Raw genomic sequence first — 25,974 nt, 5'->3', positions numbered from 1 at the left:
AGAGTATATATGAACTCTTAAGAAGTTTTTTTCTGTGTGCTAGTAGGTTTATTATTTTTTGATGCATTTGACTTTTTCCTTTTGAGTTTGTCTTTCTGGGAAAAAAGGATAAAGGAAATAGAGATCAACTGTTAATATTTTGTAAACCATCATTTTTGGTGACTTTCTTTTTCAAATTCTCTATTATTATTATGCTATTGAGTCCTTTAGTGGGTTTGTTTGATTGGATTCACTTTAGTTTCTCGTTTTGGTAGATTTTATTTTCATTTCTAAGCAATGTCCTAGTTTACTAGATGGTTTAATACAATTTGAAGCATAAGGTTAGTAACTTCTTAGGTATAATTTAGGTTAAGTGTTTTTAGACAGAAGAAAAGTGATAATCAAATGGTTCATTTTCACTTCCTTCTAATGTAGGAATATATATACATATACCTTACATTCTCCAATTTGAAGAATATAAAGAGGTCTATAAAATATTTCTTAGAAGAATCATTTTTCAAAGATACAGAGATGTATTTTTTAATCTAAATTTCTTTAGGTATATATAAGTGAATCTTCAGAAAATATTGCCAGTGAGGGAGAGAATTACATTCCATTCCCTTCTTTTTCACAACTTTGGAATAAGAATTGTTTACTCAAATCCTTCTTTTTTTTTTTTTTTTCTGTCTACCTTAATATAATTTTGTTGTGAAATAGGACATGATTTTTCTTAAAGCAAAGTTGCCTTTTCAATCAGTTAACTTTGAAATGGTGAATTTCTCCCTTTTCCATTTAAAGGCATTTATTAGTGCCCAGTGTCGTGGAGGATTTTCCAGCAAACGAGTAGAAAAGGCAGAGATCTCCTATAGAAAGTTGTAGCACCATAAAGTCCCTTACAAATCCTATTTCATCTGTTTGTAACTTTAAGGCTTTGATGAACTAGGTGGACTTCTCAAGCCAACAGTGGCCTCTCAGAACCAGAGTCTTCCTGTTGCCAAACTCCCACCTAACAAGTTAGTATCTGATGACTTGGATTCATCCTTAGCCAACCTTGTGGGCAGTAAGTATTCTTTGGATTCTTTTAATCCTCTTTAAAATAAGTTGTATTATAGAAATGAGTCTCGTTTTTAAATGCTTTCTGTTTTTCCTGTCCTAGATCTTGGCATTGGAAATGGAACTACTAAGAAGTGAGTGTTTTCTATGTTTTATTTCCCCATGTGCCATTTAGAGTCAAATTGGCTTTCATCTCAAAAGTATGCGTAGAGATGTCAGATCTGCATCTTAAATGCTTTTTGTTCAATCTAAGTGAATAGTAAAGAAACTTTGTATAATCACAGACATTTAATGTTCTCACTTATGTTTATTTAAAGTGATGTAAATTGGAGTCAGCCAGGTGAAAAGAAGCTAACTGGAGGATCTAACTGGCAACCAAAGGTTGCACCAACAACTGCTTGGAATGCTGCAACAATGGTGAGTTGAAAAGCTCACAGTAACATGAATAATTTAGGAGGATGTGGAACATGAAAATGTTTTTAAAATGATAGCTCTTAATTGGAAAGATTATTTATTGAGTTTTAGATACATAAGTAATTTGTATATATATTTTTTTAAGGAAGCTGATTGACTATATTTGTCAGGTATATTTTAGTAGCTAACATTTATTTAAAGGTTACTTTGTGCCACGCATTATTCTAATAAATGTGTGACTTTATTTTCTATAATCCTCAAATTAACCTTATGTAGTAATAACTATACTGCCCCCATTGTGCAGATGAAAGCGAGGCACAGAGTTATTACATGATATGCCTAGGATCCCAGAGTTCATAAGTGATTGGGTGGAGTTTTAGAACCCAGGAAGCCTAACCTCAGAGCATAAACTCCTTTAATCATTACCTTTTACTGCTGATGTCAGATTTATTATTTATTTATCCAGAATATACAGTGTCTAGTGTTTTTCTGATCTCACCATTGGTAAAGAAACTATACTGCTTGGGTTTTGTTGATATTAACAAATAGTACATAGTGCTGATTTTCCTTACTTCTCTAGTTATAGTCTTAAAACCCTCTGAACACTGAACCATTGCTAGGTTCACACACATATATACATGCATATTTCCTTTAGTAATAGTTCAGTGTTCACCGATTTAGTGTTGGGTTACTTTAACAGTGTAAGTGCAGCAGACAAGGAGAATCAATTACATGTGTATGTATACACACACACCCTGACCTTACATTCATTATAATCTTAAACCCTAAAAAAAAGTTGTTCTAGTAGATGCCTTTTTTTGTTTGTTTGTTTTTCAAACAAAAAAGAAAATGCAGTTCACATTAAATGAATTGCTTACCTGAGGCTGCTGCCCAACAGGTGCCAGACTTGAGATTCTACCCCTATCCAGATGGCTCCAGAGCCAGAACTTGTTGCAGTAGTAACACTACATTGTTCTTTACCTTATTAGTCCCACTATCATCTTTATATCAGAGCTGAAACAAGGCAGGACCTCACCTGGCTCAACCTTAGCTGAGAATGAACGTGTTAGGCAACACATTTTTTACCCCTCTGTGCATGTATGTCATTGACCTTGAAAGCACCACAAACATTGATTTTGAGGATCACAAATTTTAGCAAGTAAGCAAATTTGTGAATACAGGTTTCATGAAAAGTGAGGATTAATTGTATGTGCTAAGTATCTAATTGGCATCTAGTACTGAAGAAGTTCAACTAATGCTTTTAAGCATTCTAAGGTATGGTTGTCCTAGGGTAGCTTTGTAACTGGTTGTACCCCTATCTTTGGTCAGCTGCTGTTGTACCAGTGCAGTTAAGTTTTCCTGCATCAGAGAAAACCAATTTCTTCTTATAGAAGAATTTAAAACATGATTTCTTACAATACTCTGGAAATAGCATCATTTTGATTGCATAGGCTACACATTGTAGCCTTCCTATTGTTAAAGACCACCATATTAGCCATTTTCTTGTATTAAATCACTTCCAGAGCACCACCCTGTTTTCCTGGAGTTAATCATACATTAAAATTACTAGGGCTCATCTAAAATTAGTGTACTTATAAAATTTGTGACGTTATCTAAAGAGTTTTGTTAGGTTTAGTCTTCTTAAATGGAAAATAATAATGAAATTTAACCCCCCCTTTTTTTTTAATTTAGCCACCTTTTAAGTCAGTAATTTTTCATTGGTAGGGCTCACTGCCATTACTAATAATAAATCCTTGCATTTAATTAGCTGTCTGGTTTTTACACATACATATGCCCTATCTTGAGTCTGTTAACAGTGCATTCTTAGGGAAGTTTGAATTGATAGCATCCCAATTATAAGAATAAAGTTTCGCAGTTTTTCTTTTGTAAGTATAAAACATCTAGAAAGCAGATTTTAGCTGAAATCCATTCCTTCTGACTCTCAATCCATTATTTTTCTGCACTGTAACATACTTCACTGACCAAGGGATGACAGGAAGTTAGGGTACTGGATTTTATAGCCTTGGGTGTGAATTGTACATTGATAATACATGAGAACTGATGCAAATCCAAATACTGATATGAAAATACAGTGAATATTTTATTTTGTATTAAGTTAGTATTAATCTATATGAAATATTAGAAGTTTGTAGATAGCACTTAAGGTTGACTACTAGAATATAATAGGTATTTAACCATTTAGAATATGTATGTAAGTTAATGAGATTTATGGCACTGTGTCATGTGTGTCATCTCTTAAGAATTTTGTTAAAATACTTGTATGTATGTATTTCATAGTTTCTTTTTAATGACTAACATATAGGGTTGGTGATGTGGTTTACTACTTAGATAAACTGCTGCTTATGACATTTCTTTACATTTCTAACCTTTTTATTAATCCATAAACACTGTCAAGGTTTTTAAACTTTTTTAAGTAAAAAAATTCATTGCTATTTTATTAATATATATGATAATGATATACTACAAATTATTTTAATTACTGCTTGCTTTTTTCCTGAGTGGTAGATGTATGCTGCAGCCCTCTTTATGGGATGCACTAAATTTTACAGTATTGACACTACTGATAGAGCTTATGTTTTATGATATTTGTAATAAACTATTAGATTTGTAAGGGGATTATGCCGGAGATTAAATTTCCCTTGTCAACCTTGATAGTGTTTTAGTATAGGTATTCTTCTGTTAGATATTGGAAATACAAGGGATTTAAGGTAGTTAGTGAATGTACATGTGAACTAAAAATGCTCTCTGTGTATTTTCTGTTGTGTAAGTATTTGTTCTAATCCAGTGTTATTGCATTATGTAATTGTTCTCCCTGGGAAAAACAGAATGGCATGCATTTTCCACAATACGTAAGTGACCAAAAACTAGCCTTTTTGCAATAAATTGGCATGCTATTAACCACTGCTATAGCAGAATCTCATAACCTTCCAGCTATTACTTGTTTTCACATTCAGATTTTCAATGTGCCAAAAATTCTTTCTAGCATCTCCTGATTTCATGGATGTGTTGCAGAATTGATTCTAATGGTGGCATGGGAAATACAGATTTTTTTTTCTTGCTTAATATTCTGCCATTTGCTGTCAGATGGCTGGGTGTCTCTGTGTGTGTATCTGTGCTGCCACTATGCACTTGATGATTTCTGAATGAAGGGAAATGTTGATTGTGGTAATGTTGAGAATAACAATTGCATGAAATCTTAACAGGCTTCTGCTGTACTTGGCAGTTTGTCTACTGCTCTTGCAGCTCTCAGTTTTGAAGTAGGGAGAGACCAATAAGTCCTACATATGCTCACTGAAATACTAAACTTTTAACTATTCACTTTAGTTATGCTTCATTTAACTTCTCCATGCATATGTTCAAATTGCCATATACTTTCAGTTATTTTTTATGTTTCAGCAATGTTATTGGTCTTTCTCCTGTATTCAATTTCAGTTTTCATTATAAGATAACACACACACTGTTAAGACAGCAAATATATCTAAAATGATTTTGTGCTCAGATTGTATATTTATAGAGCATAAGTTAGAGTAGGAGGAGTGGACCTTAAAGATCTTAGGGCTAGGTGGCTCTTTTAAGCATTAAAGCATAAACAGGTTTAAAAATTTATTGCTCCTCCAAATTGGTGCTTTGCAGAAGATAGTTTAAATAATTTAGAGTAAATTAGAAGGAATGTTAATATATGTACTCTGTATAAGAACTGTGTGTGTCCTAGAAATAGTCATACTCAGTGTTTTGAAATCTATGGGGTTCTTTGAAAAAAGTGAATGAGGTCTTTAAGAAACTAGTTTTTTGGAAGATTAGATTATTAATTGATTTGGGATCTTTAATTTTTTTCCTTGCTCAAAAAAATGAAGCACCTAGGAAAACATTCACTAATATTACTTTTTCTGGGTAAACATTTTTTTATGATAGTGATAGATTTTAAATTTTAGAACTTCAATATTTTTTAAAATTTGAAGATTTTTAAAGCTGTAAAAAAGCACACTGAAATTTTAGATCACTGTTATATCTAAGTTTAAGTGATTTTTTTCTAATAATTCTGCTTTTCTGTTAATTTCAAGACACTCTTTTTCATTGAGCATTAACTGACACAGTTATTAATGATCACAAATGTCCCATTTAATCACAGCTGTCTTAGCAATTCTTTTTAGTGGAACTGCAGCTATTGATTCCTTGAACTCAGTTGACATACGTGAATTATACGTCCTTGTTTATCTTTTCTCCACCATGTCAGGCACCCCCTGTAATGGCCTATCCTGCTACTACACCCACAGGCATGATAGGATATGGAATCGTAAGTATTTTTCCAAACACAATTTTTGAAAATAGATTGATTCATAGTTAACATGCCTTAATAGAGACTTAAGTAAAAAAAAAGAACTTGGTGCGTACCCTTAGTGCCAAACATAGAGCATTGGTATCATAAGTATTTCTAGAATAGTCATTATACAGCAGATACACCACTTATTAATGTTCACAGTATTACTTGGCTTATTTTTCCTCTCATAACTTTGCTAAGCATTTTATATGTATTACAGACTCATTTAAACATTGATATTAACTCCAACCCTTTGCTTGTGTGACCTTACATTAATACCATTTAAGTTGTATAACCTTAATACTGTAAGGGGAAGGGAGGATTTAACATATCTCAAATTGTGTAGGGACAAATTTAGTTCAGTACAGGCCAGAGAAACTTTCCTATGACCGTGATTGCTACCATACAGAAATACTCATTTTACCTTTAAGCTGCCCACAATCCATATTCTACACTGTCCTTACTCTCCCAACTTTCTTAACATATGACTCACTTAGAAAAGAAATGGAGGTAATGACTTCAATCCCCTATATGTGTTTGAGGAACTGTTGCTGGTAGGAGGCAGCACCAGGTCCCTTGGGATTGCTACTGTGGCTGCTGTGCTACTTTATTTACATCTTTTGAGAGTAGCTTTTTGCCTACATATGAAGAAATTTCATAGCTTTTGTATTGGTGGTTACCATAGAAGAAAGGAATGTGCTCAAAATCTCATAAAGTTAAAGTGAAGCTCTTGCTATAAGTAGGAGTTTAATTAAAAGGTTAAATAGAATTTGTAGAAAGATAAGATTTTAGAGTATGGTGTTTTAACCAAAATAATGGAGTGATTTGTGTATGTGCTATTTGGTTACTTATTTGTGTTAATTTTATACTGTGAAGTAGCAATTTTTAAAGATGGTTGAGATTCTATTTTCAGTTACTCAATGAACTAACCTCTTAGAGTGTTATTTAAGCCTCTTCTTGGTACTCCCCTAACAATAGCTGAAATAAAAGGAAAACCACAGACAGTAACACTTTTCAAAGTATTCACTTAAGATCACTTGCATGATGGCATAAGAACGTGGTTTGATGTACAAAGGCAGTTTGCTTTGAAATATCTTAGCCATTTTAACCTAGTTTTAAGTTTTCCTATGTTTAAAACTCCAAGTTTGGAAATTTTTGATTGGTTAAAATTATTTTGTCTGCTATACTGTAGAAAGGTTTACATTTTGCTTAAATTTAAACCTTTTTTTTTTTTACAAATTTTAGAATTGAACACATTAAAGACTTTCAAAAAAAAACACAAGAATTTATAGTTGTTTTATTTGTATTTACAAGAATTTTTCCTTTGAGTTAAAGGTACTAGTACTTTCCATTCCTGTCATCCTTCTTGTTTACTACTTAAGGAAGATAATAGTATTAATTAACTTAATATTTTTCTGTTTTTTAGCCTCCTCAGATGGGAAGTGTACCTGTAATGACACAACCAACCTTAATATACAGCCAGCCTGTCATGAGACCACCAAACCCCTTTGGTCCTGTATCAGGAGCACAGGTATTAATGCGCCACATGTAACTCTCTTAATGGCCCGATGGAGGAAGAATAGAATGCTAAAAATTCCTTTCATACAACTTAGAAACAAACAAATTATAAGTGTTTTTACCCTTGATGGTAGATGTTGTTTTCTTCCTATCTTTATCAGCTAAGAGCTTTTAAGAATATTGATTATTTGGAAGGAATGGACAAGCAGATTACAAACATTAAGGATGGAAAATTCTTGACAACGTATAGTTGGTCAATCCAGAGGATGGTTTTTCTGAGGTTAAGGAACCTACTTTCTGTTCATGATTCTGGCTTGCTCTCCTTTGTGAACCTTGAACTCTGAGCTCCAGTGTATTGGCTTGAATGGTGCTACAACAAAGGTGTTGCCCTTAAGATATTTGTGAAACATGACAAGTCTACAAAAAATTGTGAATGTTATTTTTTCATTAGGTAACTTCCTACCACTGAGGATTGTATTTAAAAACAAAGCGGGGTGGGGGCTCAGTAGCGCCTGGGTGGCTCAGTTGGTTAAGCATCTCCCTTCATCTCCCTTCGGCCCAGGTCATGATCCCAAGGTCCTGGGATCAAGCCCCTCATTAGCCCCCCTGCTCAGTGAGAAGCCTGCACCTCCCTCTCCCTCTGCCTGCTGCTTCTACTCTCCCCCTGCTTGTGCATGCCCACTCATACCCACACTCTCTCTCTCTGTCAAATAAATGCTGACCTAATTCAGCATTTATTTAAGGAGAGACTTTGCTCTTCAGATGTTTCTCAAGGCCCCTCTTCCAGTTCCTCAAATTTCACCCAAATATTTACACTTTTTCATTTCATTATTGTTAGCATTAGGGGTATCTGGATTTTTTTTTTTTAAGCTTTTCCCCACCGTGGTTAGGAGAGATGTGCAATTTCTTTGTTATTTACTTCTCTGGTGGCCTAATGGTAGATGAGACATTCATGAAGCGATAGAATGGCTTCTCATTTTGTTTGTGGCTCTGCTCCTATTTAGCAATTAAAAATAATTACAATTGTTAAAGTACTCCTTTCTTACACTGCTTCTGATGCCAACTGATTGGTTACTGTCATGTGTTTAATACCTATTTGAAGACATTGGTTTGAGCATTTTGTAATGGACTTGTTATTCCTTTACCACTTGAATACATGTGGTATTACACTTGCAAATGCATACAGTGTTACCCTACCAATATTAATTATATTGATCATTTTTAATCTAGTCTCTTTATTTCATAGACTTATGAAGCACAGGCAATAGGCATTCAGTCCTTTTGCTTTTCAGTCTTTGAGTATTTAACTCATTTCATAAATTGCCATCTCAGGGAGTACCAACTGGCAACTTGAAGTGGATAGTGAATTTAGTTCTGATTAAAAGGTAAAATTCATGTTCTTTGCAATTTATATACTTGCCCAGATGCCTCTTTTTTCCCCTGTTATCCATGTTAAAGTAGCCTTTTCTTCTTGTTCCTTAATCATAGTAATCATAGTATTTACAATGAAGATAGCTAGGAGTGAGGGTAATTGATGCAGCCATAACTTTTATATAAGTCAGCTGTTTTATATGTATTCATTTTAATAAAATGGATTATGAATATATATAGTTTTCTTTCTCTTCTGTCTTTTACCACTAGTAGTCCTAAATACTGGCTTAACTTGCTAAAGAAATATACTAGATCTTGATAATCTTTTATTTTTATTTTTTTTTTTTTTTAAATTTTTTTTTTTAATTTTTATTTATTTACGATAGTCACAGAGAGATAGAGAGAGAGGCAGAGACACAGGTAGAGGGAGAAGCAGGCTCCATGCACCGGGAGCCCGACGTGGGATTCGATCCCGGGTCTCCAGGATCGCGCCCTGGGCCAAAGGCAGGCGCCAAACCGCTGCGCCACCCAGGGATCCCTAGATCTTGATAATCTTTTAAAATGTTGATGACTTCTAGTGATGTAGATGTTTTCTTGAGATTATGTCTTCCTTGTGTCCTTTATTATTTTCTTCAGTTTTTTGTTATTTATACTTTTAACTTCCAATATGTATCATTTATTTCTTTTAAGATCTATTTTTTTAGAAAGATGAGGTGTGGGGGTAGGGGCAGAGGGAGAGAAGCAGACTCCCCACTGAGTGTGGAGCCTGACTCGGGGCTTGATCTTATGACCCTGAGATCATGACCTGAGTTGAAACCAAAAGTTGGACCCAAGCTTGACCAACTGAGCCACCCAGGGGCCCCTATTATTTATTTTTAAAAATTAATTTTATTTTTTGATGCATAGACTGATTAGCACCTTAAATGTATTTAAGAGAAAAAGCTATATTTCAGTGCTATAAATTTACCAGAAATTGCTGACTACAATAATTTTTTCCCTGATGTGTAGCTAAACCCTTTCATACTCAGTCTGGGTCTCATCTTACAGATTCCTATCTCAGAAACAAAATACATTATAACCTTAAGCTTGAATACTGCTTGACATTTTCTAAGCATTTATTATCTTACTTTCCTCTCAGAATAATCTTGAAGGTAGATAGGCTTACTATCACCATCCCATTTCATAGACAGAGAAAGCTAAGACTTGGAAAGGTTCTTCAATTAAATAAATGGGGAAATGCGATTTATCTCCAGGAATCCCTGATTTCTGGTCCAGGGCTCATTTGTACCACTCTACCGCTCTACTAATGGGATTGAGCCCATATAGCTACTATACTAGGGCTATTTTCCTTTTGGCAGTGGTAAACCACTCTACAAATCTTTGGGTTTCCTGCTAGATTATAAATTACATTTATACATTCCAGGATATGACTTCTATAGAGGTCAAGAATATCTTCAGTAGTTTTGGGACTACTTTTAGGCTCACTGAAACATTTTATATGAATTTTGCTTTTTTAAATAATATATGGTTGGGGCAGCCCCCGTGGCGCAGTGGTTAAGCACTGCCTGCAGCCCAGGGCGTGATCCTGTAGACCCTGGATCGAGTCCCACATCAGACTCTTTGTATGGTGCCTGCTCCTCCCTCTGCCTGTGTCTCTGCCTCTCTCTCTGTCTCTATGAATAAATAAATAAAATCTTAAAAATATATATATATGGTTAAATAAATTGTAGTAAAAATCTGCCTTTATAAAAAGTGCTGCCCCCAGCGCCTACTCTTATTATTCCAGGTTTTATATCCTGTTGCCTTCTAAAACCCACATAACTCACTGAAACACCAAAAAAGTGCAAGAATTTCAATGAGCATGAAAAGAGATAATGAAACACCTTTTCCTAATCAAATTATGCCAGAAGAGAAGAGAATAAGAACATTAGAGTAATAAGGGTTTTTTTTGTTTTTTGTTTTTTTTTTTTTTTTTAATTTATGACAGTCACACAGAGAGAGAGCGAGAGAGAGGCAGAGACACAGGCAGAGGGAGAAGCAGGCTCCATGCACCGGGAGCCCGATGTGGGACTCGATTCTGGGTCTCCAGGATTGCGCCCTGGGCCAAAGGCAGGCGCCGAACCGCTGCGCCACCCAGGGATCCCTAGAGTAATAAGTTTTAAGTTAAGAAATCAAATTTGATGTACTTATCTCTAAATATTACAATTGAAGAAAGTACATGAAGGAAGAAAATGAATAACTAGAAAAAGGAAATCAAGTGGCATTGAAGTGTTTCAGTCAGTTGAAAGTCAGAATCTTAAATCTGTTTTTAAAGATTGCGATTGTATTTATTTTAGGAAGAGAGAGCTCGCATGTGTATGCACAAACGGGGGAGGGGCAGAGAATTTCAAGCAGACTCCATGCTGAGATTCTCACGACCCTGAGAACATGACTTGAGCCAAAATAAAGAGTCAGTGCTTAATGACTGAGTCCTCCAGGCACTTCAGAATCTCAAATCTGTTAATATTACTTTTCATTCCTTCTCCCCTTTGTTCTCCAGCTGTCTCATCACAAAGCCCCACTAATTGTTTCTCTGCTATCATTAGATCCATCTTTCTTGCTTTCAGCAGCCTTCACCCAGATTGGAATCCTTTATCTCATGCTTTATTTTACAATAGTCTCCCTGTGCTTCTTGCCTTTCTAATTTAATCCATTCTGTAGATCCTGGAACAATCTTCCATAGGCAGTATTTTTAGCATCAGACCTCCATACTTAGAAACCTAAGGAAGTAAATCTAAATATAACTGAACATATAAGCCATTCCTTTAGCTTTCCTTCTGTCGTAATAGCTATACCTCACAGTGTCTCCATATTTGTAAGAGTAATAGTGAATAGAACATTCAGGTTCTTCAATTCCCACGCCTTTACAGTTCTCAGTAAGTAACCCTTATTCTGCTATAGCTTGTCTTTGCCAGAAATCCTTCATCTATCATAAAGGAGATTCATTATTTATTTTTTTCCTTTCCTTTCCAATATTTTTAATTTTTTAAGGTTTCATTTTAATTCCATTTGGTTAACAGAAGTTTTAAATTAATTTCAGGTGTATAATATAGTGATTCAGCACTTCCATATATCACCTGGTGCTCATTATTCATTTTTTAGTCATCTCTCATCCTTTTCTAGTACTTGTGAGATCTGAAGTTTTTTTCCCTTATCCTGCATTATTTTTCTTTATAGAACTTAATGACTACCTGACATCTGTTCGTCTGTCCCGTCTGTCTATCCATCTATCCATCCACTCATCCAATCTAGCAAGAGACTCCTGGAATGTATTATAAGCCTCGTAGAGGCAGGCTTCTATGAGGCTTGTTAATTTTGTGTCCCTGGTTCATAATAGTTTTCAACATTGTCAGAGAAGTGAATCTGGTTGAAAACTTGCCTTTTTCTATTGTGTAACTCAATTGTTCCTCATTGATCTCTTTTTCACTTCCTTGTAGCCATTGTAATAATTTATAGCCATATTTAAAATTGGTTTAATTTGTTGGCTAACAGTTACTATAAGCTAAAATACTAGATGACTGTCACCCAAGAAATGAAGATACATTTAATATCATGATTGGATTTTTAAAAATATTTTATTTATGGATGAGAGACACAGAGAGAGGCAGAGGGAGAAACAGGCTCTGGGTAGGAAGCTGGATATGGGACTCTATCCCAGGACTCCAGGATCACACCCTGGGCCAAAGGCAGATGCTCAACCACTGAGCCACCTAGGCATCCTGATTGGATATTTTTAATAATTAAAAATCTAACTGTTTATCTTTGAAGTAGGTGAGATTTTTTTCATCCTCTAGTTTTTAAGGATTCTGAGCCAGTCCCTTGAATTAATTTTGCCCATTCAAATGCTAGTTATAACCAGAATAACCTTTCAGTTCTCTCATTTTCTTCCCTTTTTTCATTTGGATTCAAATGAAATTCAAATGAATTCTGTCCTTGAGGACAGAGTAACATCTCTTTGTACATAGAAGTAAATGATAATTTAAATGTAAAATGAAATCCCATCAAAATAAAATATTTTAATCAAATCCCAATTCTACACCTTTTGCCAAAAATCTTTCCCTGCTTCTTGTGCTTTTTGGGATCTATTACCCAGGGCATAACTTGTATCTTCTGGTCTCTTGCTTGCTTACTTACTTTAAATTAATATTTTTGAGAGTATCTCAGCCCTACCAGATATGTTTATCTTCTTGCCATTTAGTGAGGCATTCCAAACAATTGTGTTCTGTGTCCTACATTAAATCTAGGTTGCTCTAAGTGCTGTATTAGTGTTAACTAGTACCTTCCAGATGGCTGTTAGCTCAGACTAGACTACTCTGTTCTTTAGGATATTGTCTTTAATAGACTATAGGATAGTATTGAAATTATGACTTCCTATACACTTAACCTGTTCTCTTGTTTTTGGGGCTGGCTCCTTCGGTATTTTTAGGGTATCTTATGTAACTGTCAGTTGCTTAAAAAGATGGAGATTAGGTTCTTCTGTTTCATGTCCAATATTGTGGCTTTAAAAAAAAAATGTTCTACATTAGTGCATCTGCCTAGATGTTTGACTACATGGAAAATACTAGATCCCTAGGTTAGTGATTTTTTTTTTTTTTTTAATCTTTCATGTTTCCTCCCAGTTTTGCTCACTGTATGATGGCTTGTTATGAGTGTGTTTGTCTGTTAACTAGAGGAGAACAAGGACTCTCATGCCTTCTCTTAATGGTGTTTTATATAAATCTTACTGGTACTTATTGATGTGTACATTGAAATGTCCATTGCTGACCAATAATTTGTTAAACTCATTCTGGATGGCATTCTGCAGCTTTGCTATTAAAAGCATGAAGACAGTTAAACCTAGTTAGTTTCAGTTTTCTTTTGAAGTCATTATGATGTGAAATAATATTCTTTTAGTGGATGTTTACCAGGCAATTTAGATATTGAAGATCTTGGGAGGAGTGGGTGTTGTTAGTTGTGTTCTTATCATTTCCTTATATGAGAAACTCACTCTGATCCCATACCAATCTATTTTCCCAAAAGCAGTATGACAACCAGAGTGTTACATATGGGTATTTAATTTTTAAAATAAGCTGTTAGAAGTTGTGTTGGTTTCTTGATTGGTATTGGGTTTTTGTTTTTTTTAATGGAGGGTTACCAGTTTTGTTTATGGAGGATATGGCTAAAGATGCAAAATGGCTGCTATGTTTTGTTCATAACAGCCGATTTTAAGTAAGTCTGACATCAGTTAAGTGTGTGAAAGGAAACAATGGCTTGTTGTGCAGGCCTTTTACCCTTCTAAATAGGGACACTGTTGGATATAAGAATAATTCAAGTCTTACAAAAAAATTGCCTTTTTAATGACTTTCTTGTGTCAGAGCTAGTGGCTCTTTTTACTGTTCGGTTTCTTCCCTTCCCTTCCCTTCCCCTTCCCTTCCTTTCCTTTCCCTTCCCTTCCCTTCCCCTTGCCCCCTTCCCCCTTCCCCCTTCCCCCTTCCTCCTTCCCCCTTCTCCCTTCTCCCTTCTCCCTTCTCCCTTTTCCTTTCCACTTTCCTGATGTGTTTGTTGTGGGTGTTGGTGATGCTCTTCTATCAGCTGATCTGCCCAGCTGGATTTCTGTGATGAAAGCCTTTTGCCTTGTCAGCAGTGTGTTACGCTTGTTTATCCTTGTCTCATAGAAAAGACCATGAGGGAATTTACTTTGGGAATTGGGATTTAGTACCATAGGTAACAGTTCTGTAGTCCCCAGGGCACACCTGAATCAGTCAAAACAAAAATTTGAGGAGTCCCATCTGCTGACAGTGTTGATAAGACAACCTATAGAATAAGGCCTTTTTAGTGGGTTTTTGCTTAGGACATCTAATTTCTTGTCTTGAACCATACCAGAACATATTCTTAAATCTTGAATGACTGTAAAGTTCTTCAAAACCTTCATGATGAATATCCATGATCATATACAGTACTGTGTGGATAGCAAACACAGGGGTGCATTGACTTTCTAACATTTACTAGGGAAGTCTCTTTTAAAAAATGATTTATCTAGTCTTACTTTAACATTTCTCTGTATGTAAATATAGCCATAAATTCTAGCTGAGTTGGAATTAATTGGGATAGATTTTAAAGAGGAAACAAAGCACCTGTCTTGGAATCAGCAGATCTGCATTAGAGTCTCCTGTTAGTTTGCTGGGGCTGCCTGTAACAAGTATACCACAAACTTGTTGGCTTAAAACAGAAATGTATTCTACAGTTCAGGAGGCTAGAAATCTGAAAACAGTGTGTCTCTAGGGCCATGCTCCTTCCAGATCCTCTAGAGGAAGATACTTCCTTTCTTCTTCCCCAGAGGGAAAGAGGTAGCCCCATTTTTTGGTCTTCAGCTCTGGCACTTCAGTCTCTGCCTCTATCACATGGTGTTCTCCTGTGTCTGTCTTCATGTGGCATTTCCCTCTTACAAAGACAGCAGGCATTGTATGAGAGCCCTTTTAATGGTAATTTTACCTTGTGTACCTTATAAGGTTGCTATAAGGATCAAATAACAAATATTTGAAACTGACCTAGGAATGTGGAGATTTGTTTCTCTTTATTATTTTAAGGAACTTTTTACTTGTTTTTAGTAGAAAATTATATAAGGTTTCCTTAATTTCGGTGCTCATCTCTATTCCCAAATTCTCATTTAACTTATTCTAATCTAATATAGTTTATATTTCTTTCCATGCATTACAAATATTTTTGTTTGTAAATAATTCATACTCCATTATTTTGAAACCTTAATTATGACTCTGTTATCTGACAACATCAGGTAAATACATAGATGCAGGCCATGGTGGTGACAGGGCAGCCCTGATGATCATGGTCTGTTTTAGGGCATGAATCATCTATTTACACAGTAGACTGTGGACATTATTTACAGGAACCAAGCCACGTCATTCTTCAGGACAGTATCAGCACCATTTTAATTGGCTCAACCTTTGTGGAAAGTAGTGTTAGCCAGAAGTATAAAACTTTAGTTTATAATAATTAAAATATTTATTTGGAGTAAATAATCTGTTTCAGGGGGACGGGGTAAGCCTTGCTTGAAATGTCTAAGTCTACAATTCTCTCCTTAGACATTTTTAATAGAAATCTAATATATAAATCAGGTAAAAACAGGTAGTCTCAAACTCATATGGAACACAGTTTGGAAAATTTTTTTTTAACCAAACTGAAGTGCCATATTTCCAGTAAATGGCAAATAAGAGATGTATTATTGGTATATTTAATTATTACTTTGTCTTAGCTTTTCATTTCCTTTGCTTTTAGGAAGTAAGTTGCTTTATGTAGTTGGAATCAGCAGTGAACACTTTATTTCAGATAAGTTGAGTCAGTGTTCATAATTCCCACCCATTAAGTGGGACTTGAAGAGGACTTCTCTTATCCTTGGAAGCACTTCTGATATACAGATGTTTATTTTTAGCTAGGCCAATTAATAATATTTTCTCTGATCAGTTTAAGAAATTTTATAATCTATTTCCCTGTATCACCATTTGGTTTTAACTCTTTGTCAATGTAGGTTGCCATAATTCTAGTGAGATGACTTTAGATGCCATTTTGGAATAATTCATAGCTTCTTTGTTAACAGTTTTAAGTTATCATAGACTGTAGCAGTTGTCTCATGTCCCTAAGATGAATAATGCTTTGAGAGTGATGGGAGTAATATTGGCATAACTTTGTGATGTTACTGATAGAAGCCAACATGGGGTTACATTAAGCACAAACCCAACAAGCAGCCGTCGGAGACACTAGACTAAGCCTACAGGGCAGGCTACCTTATATAATAGTAGAGAAATCTCTCTTTTAGCCATACTTCACAGAGACAGCTGAGGAGTAGCATTATCTACACTGTATTTATGTCCTCTTGCAACTGGATCTAATTGTGCCATTATTATCCTGGCCATGTTCTAAACATCATCAAGAACAACTTCCTGTTTTGATGTTCTGTGACTCTATGTTGAGTTTATAACTGATGTTTCTGTCTCTTAAGTGTTTTGATTGCACAGCATTATTAGGAAAACATTTTTTAATCATGTATCCTTGTACATACAGCTAATATATATTTATAAGTTATATGTTCCTACTATTAGGTATATTTAAAAACAAATAGAAATGTTAAACAGGTAAAAAATAAGGGGAGAAGTTCTAATATTTTCTTCTAATGTCCTATGTTAGAGATCATTTTTATTTTTATACAGAGCTTGTTTTATCACCAAAAAGCATTTTAATTTAACATGTTATAGAATGCTTAGTATAATTATATTATATATATGTAATTAGAATGTATGTTATACATTCTAAATGCTTAGAATATGTAAGTCATTGCTAGTTTCTGAACCAAGAGACAGGTAAAATATGTGTCCTACATCTGAGGAGCCCAAGGATGAGTATAATATGGACACACAAGTGACCAGTTGCTGACAGAATAAGAAGCATTATAAGAGAAACACAGAACATTGAGAACACAGTGGAGAGCAAGGGCACCACAGATCTGATGACATTTGAGCTGGGCCTCTTATATAAGAGTAGATAAACATTTGACTGTAGGAGATAGGGAAGTTTGAACTAGTATTTGAGCTACTAATATATGCCAGGCAATGTACAGGATGCTTTATGTATATTTTTATTTAATCCTCAAGACAGTCTTAAAAGGAGATACAAATTTTTAGTCTAGATAAGCCCTGTTTATAGACGAGCCATGATTAGATTCAGTGCCATCCTTCTACAAAACTCGACTCTGTCAACTCAGACAAAGGAAGTTATCCATTTTTCTCATAAGATGTTGACCTTGCTTCTCTAACAAAGACAAAGTGAGTCTCTACAGCATTGATATTTGCTATGCAGGCAAAATTCAAATGGAAAGAAAAGATGTGGCCAAGTTGCTTCTTCTCCAAGAATTTTAAGCACAGCCAGTGATAGGTCAGGAGTTTATCCTTAAAATATCCAATTCTTTATTCTTCTATAAGCTTTTAGTTGCACTAATCTCACTTTGAGACTGCTGTGTATTTATGTATTTGTTATGTGTGTATTTATTTTCTTGTTCTGACCTGAAATTTTCTTTCTTTAGTGCTGAACAGGAGTCTAATGAAGGAAAAACCATTTTTATTTTATAACATTTGGTGTAGCAGTAAAATTATTTGTTTAAAATTTCTTTTAAATATATTTGCCTCTTATTAAAGTTAACTTATGATTTCTGTACTCTTTCTTATATTAAACATATGCTACAACCAAAAAAATCTTTCTCTTGACATTTTTCAGCATTTTTTTTTGTAAGATTAATTAGAGTGGAGAGAAAGGATGGAGGAATTTCAGCTAAGAGTTACCATCATCAGTTACTTATAAATCTTAGTATTTCTATTTATATGTTGATCTTTTCCTACTGTTTCTCAATATTTTATTTTCCTATAAAGTGAGAAAGTAATACTAAGTATGTCTGTATTAGACTTAGAGTAAAACTGACTACTTTCTTTAAAAAGCAAATTCACTTGTGCTGTAGGTCAGTTTAATTTGAACAATAACTGTGCTAATTTTTTTTTTTTAATTCTGTGGGCATTTGTATAGAGAATATTTGAAATAAATGGGTAAAAGGGCATTTTTTGTTTTGTTTTTAAAGATTTTATTATTTGTTTATGGGGTGGGGAAGAGCTCGAGTGAGAGGAGAGACTGAGAGGGTAGAAGAGCAAGAGAATCTTCAGCAAACTCTGCACTGAGCACAGGGCTCAATCCCATGACCCTGAGATAATGACCTGAGCCGAAATCGAGTTCAAGGCTCAACTGATGGGCCTACGCAGTACTCCTGGGGTTTTTTTGGTTTTGTTTTAAATAGGCTCCATGCCCAGTGTGGGAGCCCAATGCGGAGCTTGAACTCACCACCTTGAGATCAAGACCTGAGCAGATATCAAGAATTGGGTGCTTAACTGACTGAGCCACCCAGGCCCACCAATCCAACCCCCTCCTTGCCCCCTGCCATGTTTTGCGTTTTTTTGTGATGGCATATTTATAGTAGGATTTTTTTAAGGGGGTCACACAGACCCAGTACTAGCAGCCCTACATAGTCTCTAATTTACTCACAGAATAAGTAGAGGGTCAGCTCTTCTACTTGCAAGTGACTTTTGTAGACTCTTCTAGTCTTGCTGCTTCTCACCCACCAGGATCCTGTTGCTCCTTCATGATCTTTTGTTCTTCCTACTTTCCTTGAGCAGTAATTGGGTTATTGCAGCGTGTTTCCTTTTCTTTGTCTTTATTCTCAGAGCTGACTCCTTTCTCACCAGTGCATGGTATGCCTATGCTTTGGTACAGGTGCCAGGGAAGAAGTGGGTATAGGTGGTCCAGGACTGCTTCATGGCCCTGCGTTTAGCACTCTGCAGTCAGCTAAGCCAGTCTGGGCCATGGTTTCATGTGCTTGATAGGAGTATTGAGGAGTATTATTATAGGGATATTAGGTCTTGTTTTCACGTTTTAATTTGGCTACATATTTATAAATGTAAAACGTATGTGGATTTTAACAATTTTAAGAGAGTGGAAGTATTTGAAACTGGCACTTTTTTTCTTCCCAAGGAAATTGATCCTCTTTAACATTATTTGTAAGTCTGTAGGACTTCTCTCTAGCAGTATGCTCTCACACTTTGAGAATAGAAGTGTTTCCTTTGACATACTCTTCGTGCATTTTCCTCTGGGACTGTTGGGTCTTCAGACTGCTGTCCTTATGAAAACATGGGACTTTAAGACATTTTAGTATGGGCCTTTCATAGGAGACTTGAGATTTTGGATGCAGTCTATCCACAATAAGGGATTTTCAGTGTTTGTGTTTGAACTTCTAGTGAAAGAGAAAAAATACTGTTTTGGACAGAAACACAGTTAATCCTAGACTTCCTCCAACTTCCCGACTATTGATCACTTTACTTAAAATCATTCTATTTCTGAATGCTCATCCATGGTTGGTTCTGAAGTGAGGAGGAGACATCTTTCCAGTTAAGTTTCACCTTAATCTGTCTCTGCCTGGCTGTTATTTGAATCCCCAAACCCAGACTGCTGCTCCATCCTCCCATCTGGAGCTGCCTGTGTAAGTGCATCATCCTTTGCATTGTTTCTTTCCATTGTCTTTGGACTTTTATTTCTGAGAACAAGGTATGGAATAGGAAAATGTCTCAACCACTAAAATAACTGAAGATGATTTCTAAACCTTTCAGTTGATTTTGTCATCCACAACAAATTACATATATTTGTGATGTAATATTTGTTTAACGTCACTGGCTGGCTATTCATTCTCTGCAGTACTTTTCTTAAAAAAAAAAAAAAAAAAAAAAAAAAAGTAGAAATGAAATCACTTTGAACCACCAAAGACAGATTATGAGGCTTGAAATCCATTACAGGATTTGAATGTTGGAAATAAGAATTGAAACTATTCCCATTTTGTCAACTTTGATTTAATACTCAATTGAATTTCCCTAAAAGGACAGCTCATTTCATAATAGCCCTGTGCTTGCATGCCTCTGCAATCTTATGCAGGGGAGAGAAAAAAAATTAAAAGTTTGTTCCAAATGAAAAGGATTTGTGTTGGTTTGAAATATTCAAAGTAGGTTTGGTGAAGGAGATATGCATATGAAAATGAACGTCAGTGAACATCGTTCTTCAGGAACTCATTCTTTGAGGAAATTCTTAAAGATACATTATTGAGTTTAATAAACTATTTGCCTCACTGTATATTCAGATTAAATGATAGCATGTAATTCCAAGAATCAAGCAAATGTAATCCGGTAGAAAAGAGAATCAATGATCTTGAGTATTCCCTATATTCAGGTGACCTCTAAAGTCACTTTCACCTCCCAGAGTATATGCATCAGCCACAGTGTGTCCATAGAAACAGGCAGGAGACAATTCCATGTGGAAAAAGTGTGAGCAGAAGACAAGACTCTTACGTGAGCAGAAGACAAGACCTCTTACGAGGAAGGAAGGAAAGAATATTACAGGTGGATGTGTTGGGTCTGGACGGAGGTCAGAGTCTATACAGCTCTTTGGACACAGGAAGCCATCTTTCCTCAATTATAAAGAAAAAAAAAAATCACAATCACAATTATGCACTTTCTTTCCCTCTTCCCCTCCATCCACAATAGAAGTCTTCAGTGTGGGTCAGCTTGTATCAACCTTTTTGAGTAAAAGATTTTATTCCTTTGGAATTTCAGAAACAATTTGTTTTCTGAAAAACACATGCCATTGGATACACTTTAACTTGACACGTGATTGAAACTTTTGTTTTAATAATTCCATTTTCTACAAAAGCTGCCTTTATATTTATTAAAGATGACAAAACAAAAACCACTTCTTCTTTCATTACATTTTCTGCTTTCATGTTCTGTCATTCAGAGATCTTTTTTTCTTTCCCTCTCTCTGTCTTCTTTTCCCCCAGCTGTCGGCAGCATCCAGCCCCTCCAGTCACAGTCCTCACAGAGCTTCAGGAAAGGACCCTTTTGCAGAGCTCTCTTTGGAGGATTTCTTATAAATCACTTTAGGTATTGCTGCTTGTTGGGGGAGATGGGGACTTAAATACTTTAAATTTTTATCAAATATTAAACACAGTTCACTCTTCTCCTTTGTTTCTTTAAAGGACTCTAAGTTCTCACTCTTCCTCCTTCTCCTCTATTCTTTAGGTGAAGAATAAAAATAGATCAAAATAGGCCATAAGGACAAACAACTTTGGAAAATATCTTTAACATAATTAGGTGTGAAATCAAAGAACCATCTCTCATGTTTACATATAAGCATCCACTGCTCACAGCAGATGGGTGGGATCAGATACTACCTTTAAAAACTGGATGTTTTTGTCAGTCTTATAAGATGTACAAAGAACAACACAATTCTACATGTTGGATTAGAGCTTGACTAGGCGCATCTCTAGTTTGAACGTAATGCCCCTGAACATTAGTTGTGAAGAATTCATTTTAACAGTTTCTTTAAAGTGTCGTATTCATATATGCCTTTTCATTTAAAAATTGTAACATTTTCCCCTAACAGACTTTTTTTTTTTTTAAAGTTAAGGACTAGCGAATAGTTTTTTGCCCTTTTTGATAGAAGGATTCTGTGTTTGATCTGCACTGCCTTTCTTTACTGGAAGGCAGTGAGATTTGTTCTTCTTGGTGCTCTAGCCCCCAGGGTAGATAGAACTTCTAAATCTTTGAGAGTTTGTACTCTTCGGATGTGACAAGTTTATTAGCACTTCTACTTAAGTAATGTCTTTGGATGAACAGTTTCAGGGATATCCTGAGTGAAGTATCTGAGCAAACAGTGATGCCCTATTGAAAACTATTCCTTTGTAGATCTTTCAGATTTTTATTTATATTAGTAAAGAAATGATTTAGTAAGTATAATATTACTCTTCCCTTAATTATCTCTAATTTTATGATATCATTGGAAATAAGTCAAATTGTGCTTTTCTCGTTTTTTTTTCTTTTTTTTTTTAAATTGTGCTTTTCTAAATGAAATTTTCACACGGAATCACGGAATATTTCATGAAGAGATGTTCTGAACTTCTCATTGAAAAATTGTTCATTTTCTTTCTCTTCCCCTGTCTCTTGGTTTTTAGTAATTAGAAAGATATATTTGGAAGTCCCTCTAACTAGGCTTCAAATATTGAGGTCTAGCACATGGTGAGCTGATAATACTGACTTAATTTTGTAATCAGGGTTGTGATAAACATGCAGTAAACATTTCTGGGCCAGTTGAATGGGAAAAGCCACAAAGCATTTTTATTTGTGAGAAGATATCTTACAAGGCAGTGAATGAACTTACGTTCCCTTTTTTTTTTTCCAGATACAGTTTATGTAACTAGATGGAAGAGAATGGAATTATTCCAAAAAGACGAGTGCTCAAGCAGCAAATACTTACTTCCAGCAAAATCCAAACTGCTGTCTCTTAAACTCTCTTCTTCCATTAGAATGCTACAGTAACCCAGTGAAGGCCCATGAAGGAAATTGGGACTAGTCTATAGGAGAACGTATCAATACAGTTTATAAAGCCAAGAATTGCCATGATTTCAGACTAAGATCTGTCTTTTTGGTGACTAACCCTTCAGTTCTTTCAACTCTTATTAATACCCATAATCAGTAACCTATCAAGAAAAGCCCTTATTTGGAACGTGTGAAATTTGTATTTGGAAAAGCTGCCTGGAGAGAAGAGCTGTGTCCTTTACTGTAATGCAACAGGACTCTTTTGAGGGGATCAAAATCATAATTCTTAATTATGCAGTATTTTTCTTTTCTCCAGTCCTCACAGATACAGAAACAATAACTAAAATTAACTTTTCTTTTAAAAAAATTATATATTCAGTTTGCAGTAGACATTCCTTAAGTATTTGTATTTATTTATGATTATCAATTTACGTAACATTAATATTGTATCAGACCTCCTTATGAAAATGAGTATGGATGTATACAGTATGTTTGATTTTTATCCATTAAGAGCGAATCTGATTCAGAATGCTTTTCAGCTGACATACAGAGCACTAAATATTTTAAGGCAAGTCCATAGGTCTGAATCGCTTAAGAATTCTCAGTCTCTATGGGATTTAGGGAAGCATTATAAATGCATTAATCCTTATAGTCAATTCTGTGCCTAGGATTTTGCAAGGGAACAGTTCACTGACTAGGAAAAGCACTACATTTTAAATTCAGCATTAGTGCATTGGGAAGGAACTTTACTGCTTTGTGCTTGGCATGTCATTATTTTCCATTTGACATTAGGGCCTTTCCAAAATGAATGTGAGGAATTGCTTTCACTTCAAGACTTTCCTTCTTTTCAGTAAAACTCTAGGAGGTGTTATGGGGGGAGGGAAGGGAACCAAATCCTTGAAACTTTTTATTTGGCTCATGCCATGTTATGATCATGTACCTTTTAAATAAGGGGAAATAGTATCTTTAAAGTTAATGTCTAGCCAAGAGTTTAGTTAACGAAGAATTAAACTGCACTGTTGATCGGTGCTTTGTGTAAATACATCTTAACGTTTTGGTTGAGAGGGGCCTTAAGAAGGACAGTTCGTTGTAGGAAAGCAATTCTGTACATGAGTTTAAGCATACTTGTTGCATTGTCTCTGCAGATTCTATTTTTGTTTACAATATTAAAATGTATGTTAGCAAAAATGGGTGGATTTTCAAATAAAATGCAGCTTCCACAAAACTTTTGTTATGGTATTCTGGTCTGAGGTGCATTTTGTTTTCTTACTCCCTTTTTCTTTATCATCAGTATCATTATTTTTTGCTAATAAAAATATACCCAGGTGATTATATTTGCTGATTTAATAAAATGTAAATTTTATTTGTTTTAATTTCCTAAAAGATTTATCTTTGTACATTTTGTTACCTTCTAGACTCTCATTGATAAACTAAACTGCTTAATTAAAATTGTTTATTTTTGTCTTTTGATCAGATACCTCTGGTCAGGTAAGTTTAAGGGAGAAAATGCTTTCTATTTGGCACATTGATGCCAGAGACATCTCTTACTGTATCATGTTTCATAGTAGTAAGTAGGATTCAGAGTACATGATGGAGGGATTAAAGATGGCATCGATAAGCGTCTGCATGATTGGAAGAAATCATTTTTATCCGATATACTATGTTAATTTTATTAGTTTCTAAGTTGCACTCTTTCTAAACCCTTTTCATATAAACTGGGAAATTGTACTTTTGTAGTTAACTTCCTAATGTTATCACAGATTTTGATTGGTCTCATGTTTGAACAGATCTTCAATGGCAGGTCTGTGGTTTATTCCTTTTATAATTACATTATTATTATTATTTTGTATGTTTGTGAAGGTACTTTAGAAGTATTGTCATCCTGTTGTTGGAACAACTTTGAGAATTATTGGGTAGGTGATACCTACATTTTACCCATTTTGTAGATTGGAATCAAGAATGGGAAAAGAACTTGCTCAAGTCGTTAAGCTAACAGGGGAGTCAGGTGTTTGGTTTCTGGTCCATTGTCTTTTTTATGACCTGCTGTTGTTTATTCCAATGTATGAACTGAAAAGGGAATTCTGTCCCTCTGCGTTGTAGACTGGTGACCACTTTTCATTTCTGCATGGTCTTCTTCCATGAAGTACATTTCCTGCTTCCCTTTCTGATGCCCACACAATCATGGGCAAGGAAAAAATACAAAACACATGATCATATTAACTTTAATCACAGTATAACCAGTGAAGTAAATTAGCTGTTGAAAGCTTAATATATTAGGTTATAAACCTGTACATACACACACCATCTTAATACTTAACTACCAAGTTGGCAGCGGTTGCAGAGAGACATAAGATGATTAGCTGCAGAAGGCAGCTGTACTCGTCCCAAATCGTTTGCAAACTTAGTTTTTTGCTTTTGACTTAATATCTTACTATCATCATTGAACATTTTCTTAAAAATACCCTTTTCTTAACCAGTGGCTTGAGAGTCCATATTTAGGAGGAGGCCTTACGTTAGACTAGGAGTTTTTTCTCCACAAACAAAACACCCCTGGAAAAGAGGCTTTTATGGGATAAGTTTCTCCTTGAACTAAAATAATTTCAAGGCTCTTTTCTTGTTCATCATCATCAACAAACATGTTTCCAAATTCTGAGAGTTCAGAGTACTGATGGGGGAATGCTTATTTAATACTCAATGGAGAGAAAAACATCTCTACATTCAGGATAAGTGTGGCTCCTGTGTGTTGGGCAGAGGCTGGGTCACAGACTACCTGGAGAGGCCACAGCACTCAGCCAGATGAACATACTCCTACCTTACAGAAAAGATGGCTTCATGGCTTCTGTCGGTGACCGCTGCAAATAGCTGAGCTTTGTTCAGCCATATTTGCTACCTTCCAGAGGTCTGACTGGCCAGGAATTCTGCTGTCTGAATAGGCTCGGAATGGAAAGCCTGCAGTATCATCTTCCATTTTTGTGTGTCACCAATCAAATGTTTTCTAAGTCTCTAGTATTTCTGTCTAATTTTGATGTAAACACTTAGTAAATGTCCCATTTGTTACTGATGTCGTGTGCATGTATAGTTTTTATTCTGGATGAAATGAGCCACGTTGTTAAAAGTTGTGTCAGGTTTTCTCTGTGGTATTGGGGGATGGGGCAGGTATGACTGTCTTCAGGCAGAATAGTAGTAGAGTACACTCAGAGGAGGCAGACAGCGAGGAGAGGAAAGGGAGAGGAAAGTTTTATAGAAGTTCCGTTTTCTAATCAGTTCTTATTTAAAATAGCTCTTCCTTTAGCTGCTCCCAAAAATAATACTAAG

The 25,974-nt window shown here is 35.3% G+C and overlaps 1 protein-coding gene across 26 annotated transcripts in view; it reads left to right on the top strand.

Moving 5' to 3' along the window:
• Positions 1–23,884, top strand: part of PICALM (phosphatidylinositol binding clathrin assembly protein) — a 102,384-nt gene extending 78,500 nt beyond the window's left edge. For 4 of the 26 annotated variants that reach the window (XM_026015257.2, XM_072726129.1, XM_026015251.2 and 1 more), the window contains 8 exons: positions 923–1,039; positions 1,136–1,166; positions 1,350–1,449; positions 4,293–4,316; positions 5,702–5,761; positions 7,212–7,316; positions 21,123–21,225; positions 22,523–23,884. In XM_026015257.2, the coding sequence (XP_025871042.1) occupies positions 923–1,039; positions 1,136–1,166; positions 1,350–1,449; positions 4,293–4,316; positions 5,702–5,761; positions 7,212–7,316; positions 21,123–21,215 (530 nt within the window). In that variant the 3' untranslated portion in view covers positions 21,216–21,225; positions 22,523–23,884. Of the gene's footprint in view, positions 1–907; positions 1,040–1,135; positions 1,167–1,349; positions 1,450–4,292; positions 4,317–5,701; positions 5,762–7,211; positions 7,317–21,122; positions 21,226–22,522 lie in introns of all 26 variants that reach the window. The other 22 variants (XM_026015256.2, XM_026015247.2, XM_026015250.2 and 19 more) reach the window with 7 other exon arrangements.
• The last annotated feature ends 2,090 nt before the right edge of the window (positions 23,885–25,974 follow it).

Source organism: Vulpes vulpes, chromosome 11 (genome assembly GCF_048418805.1).
Source record: "Vulpes vulpes isolate BD-2025 chromosome 11, VulVul3, whole genome shotgun sequence".
Lineage (NCBI taxonomy): Eukaryota > Metazoa > Chordata > Mammalia > Carnivora > Canidae > Vulpes > Vulpes vulpes.
This window is presented reverse-complemented; position numbering and strand designations above follow the sequence as displayed.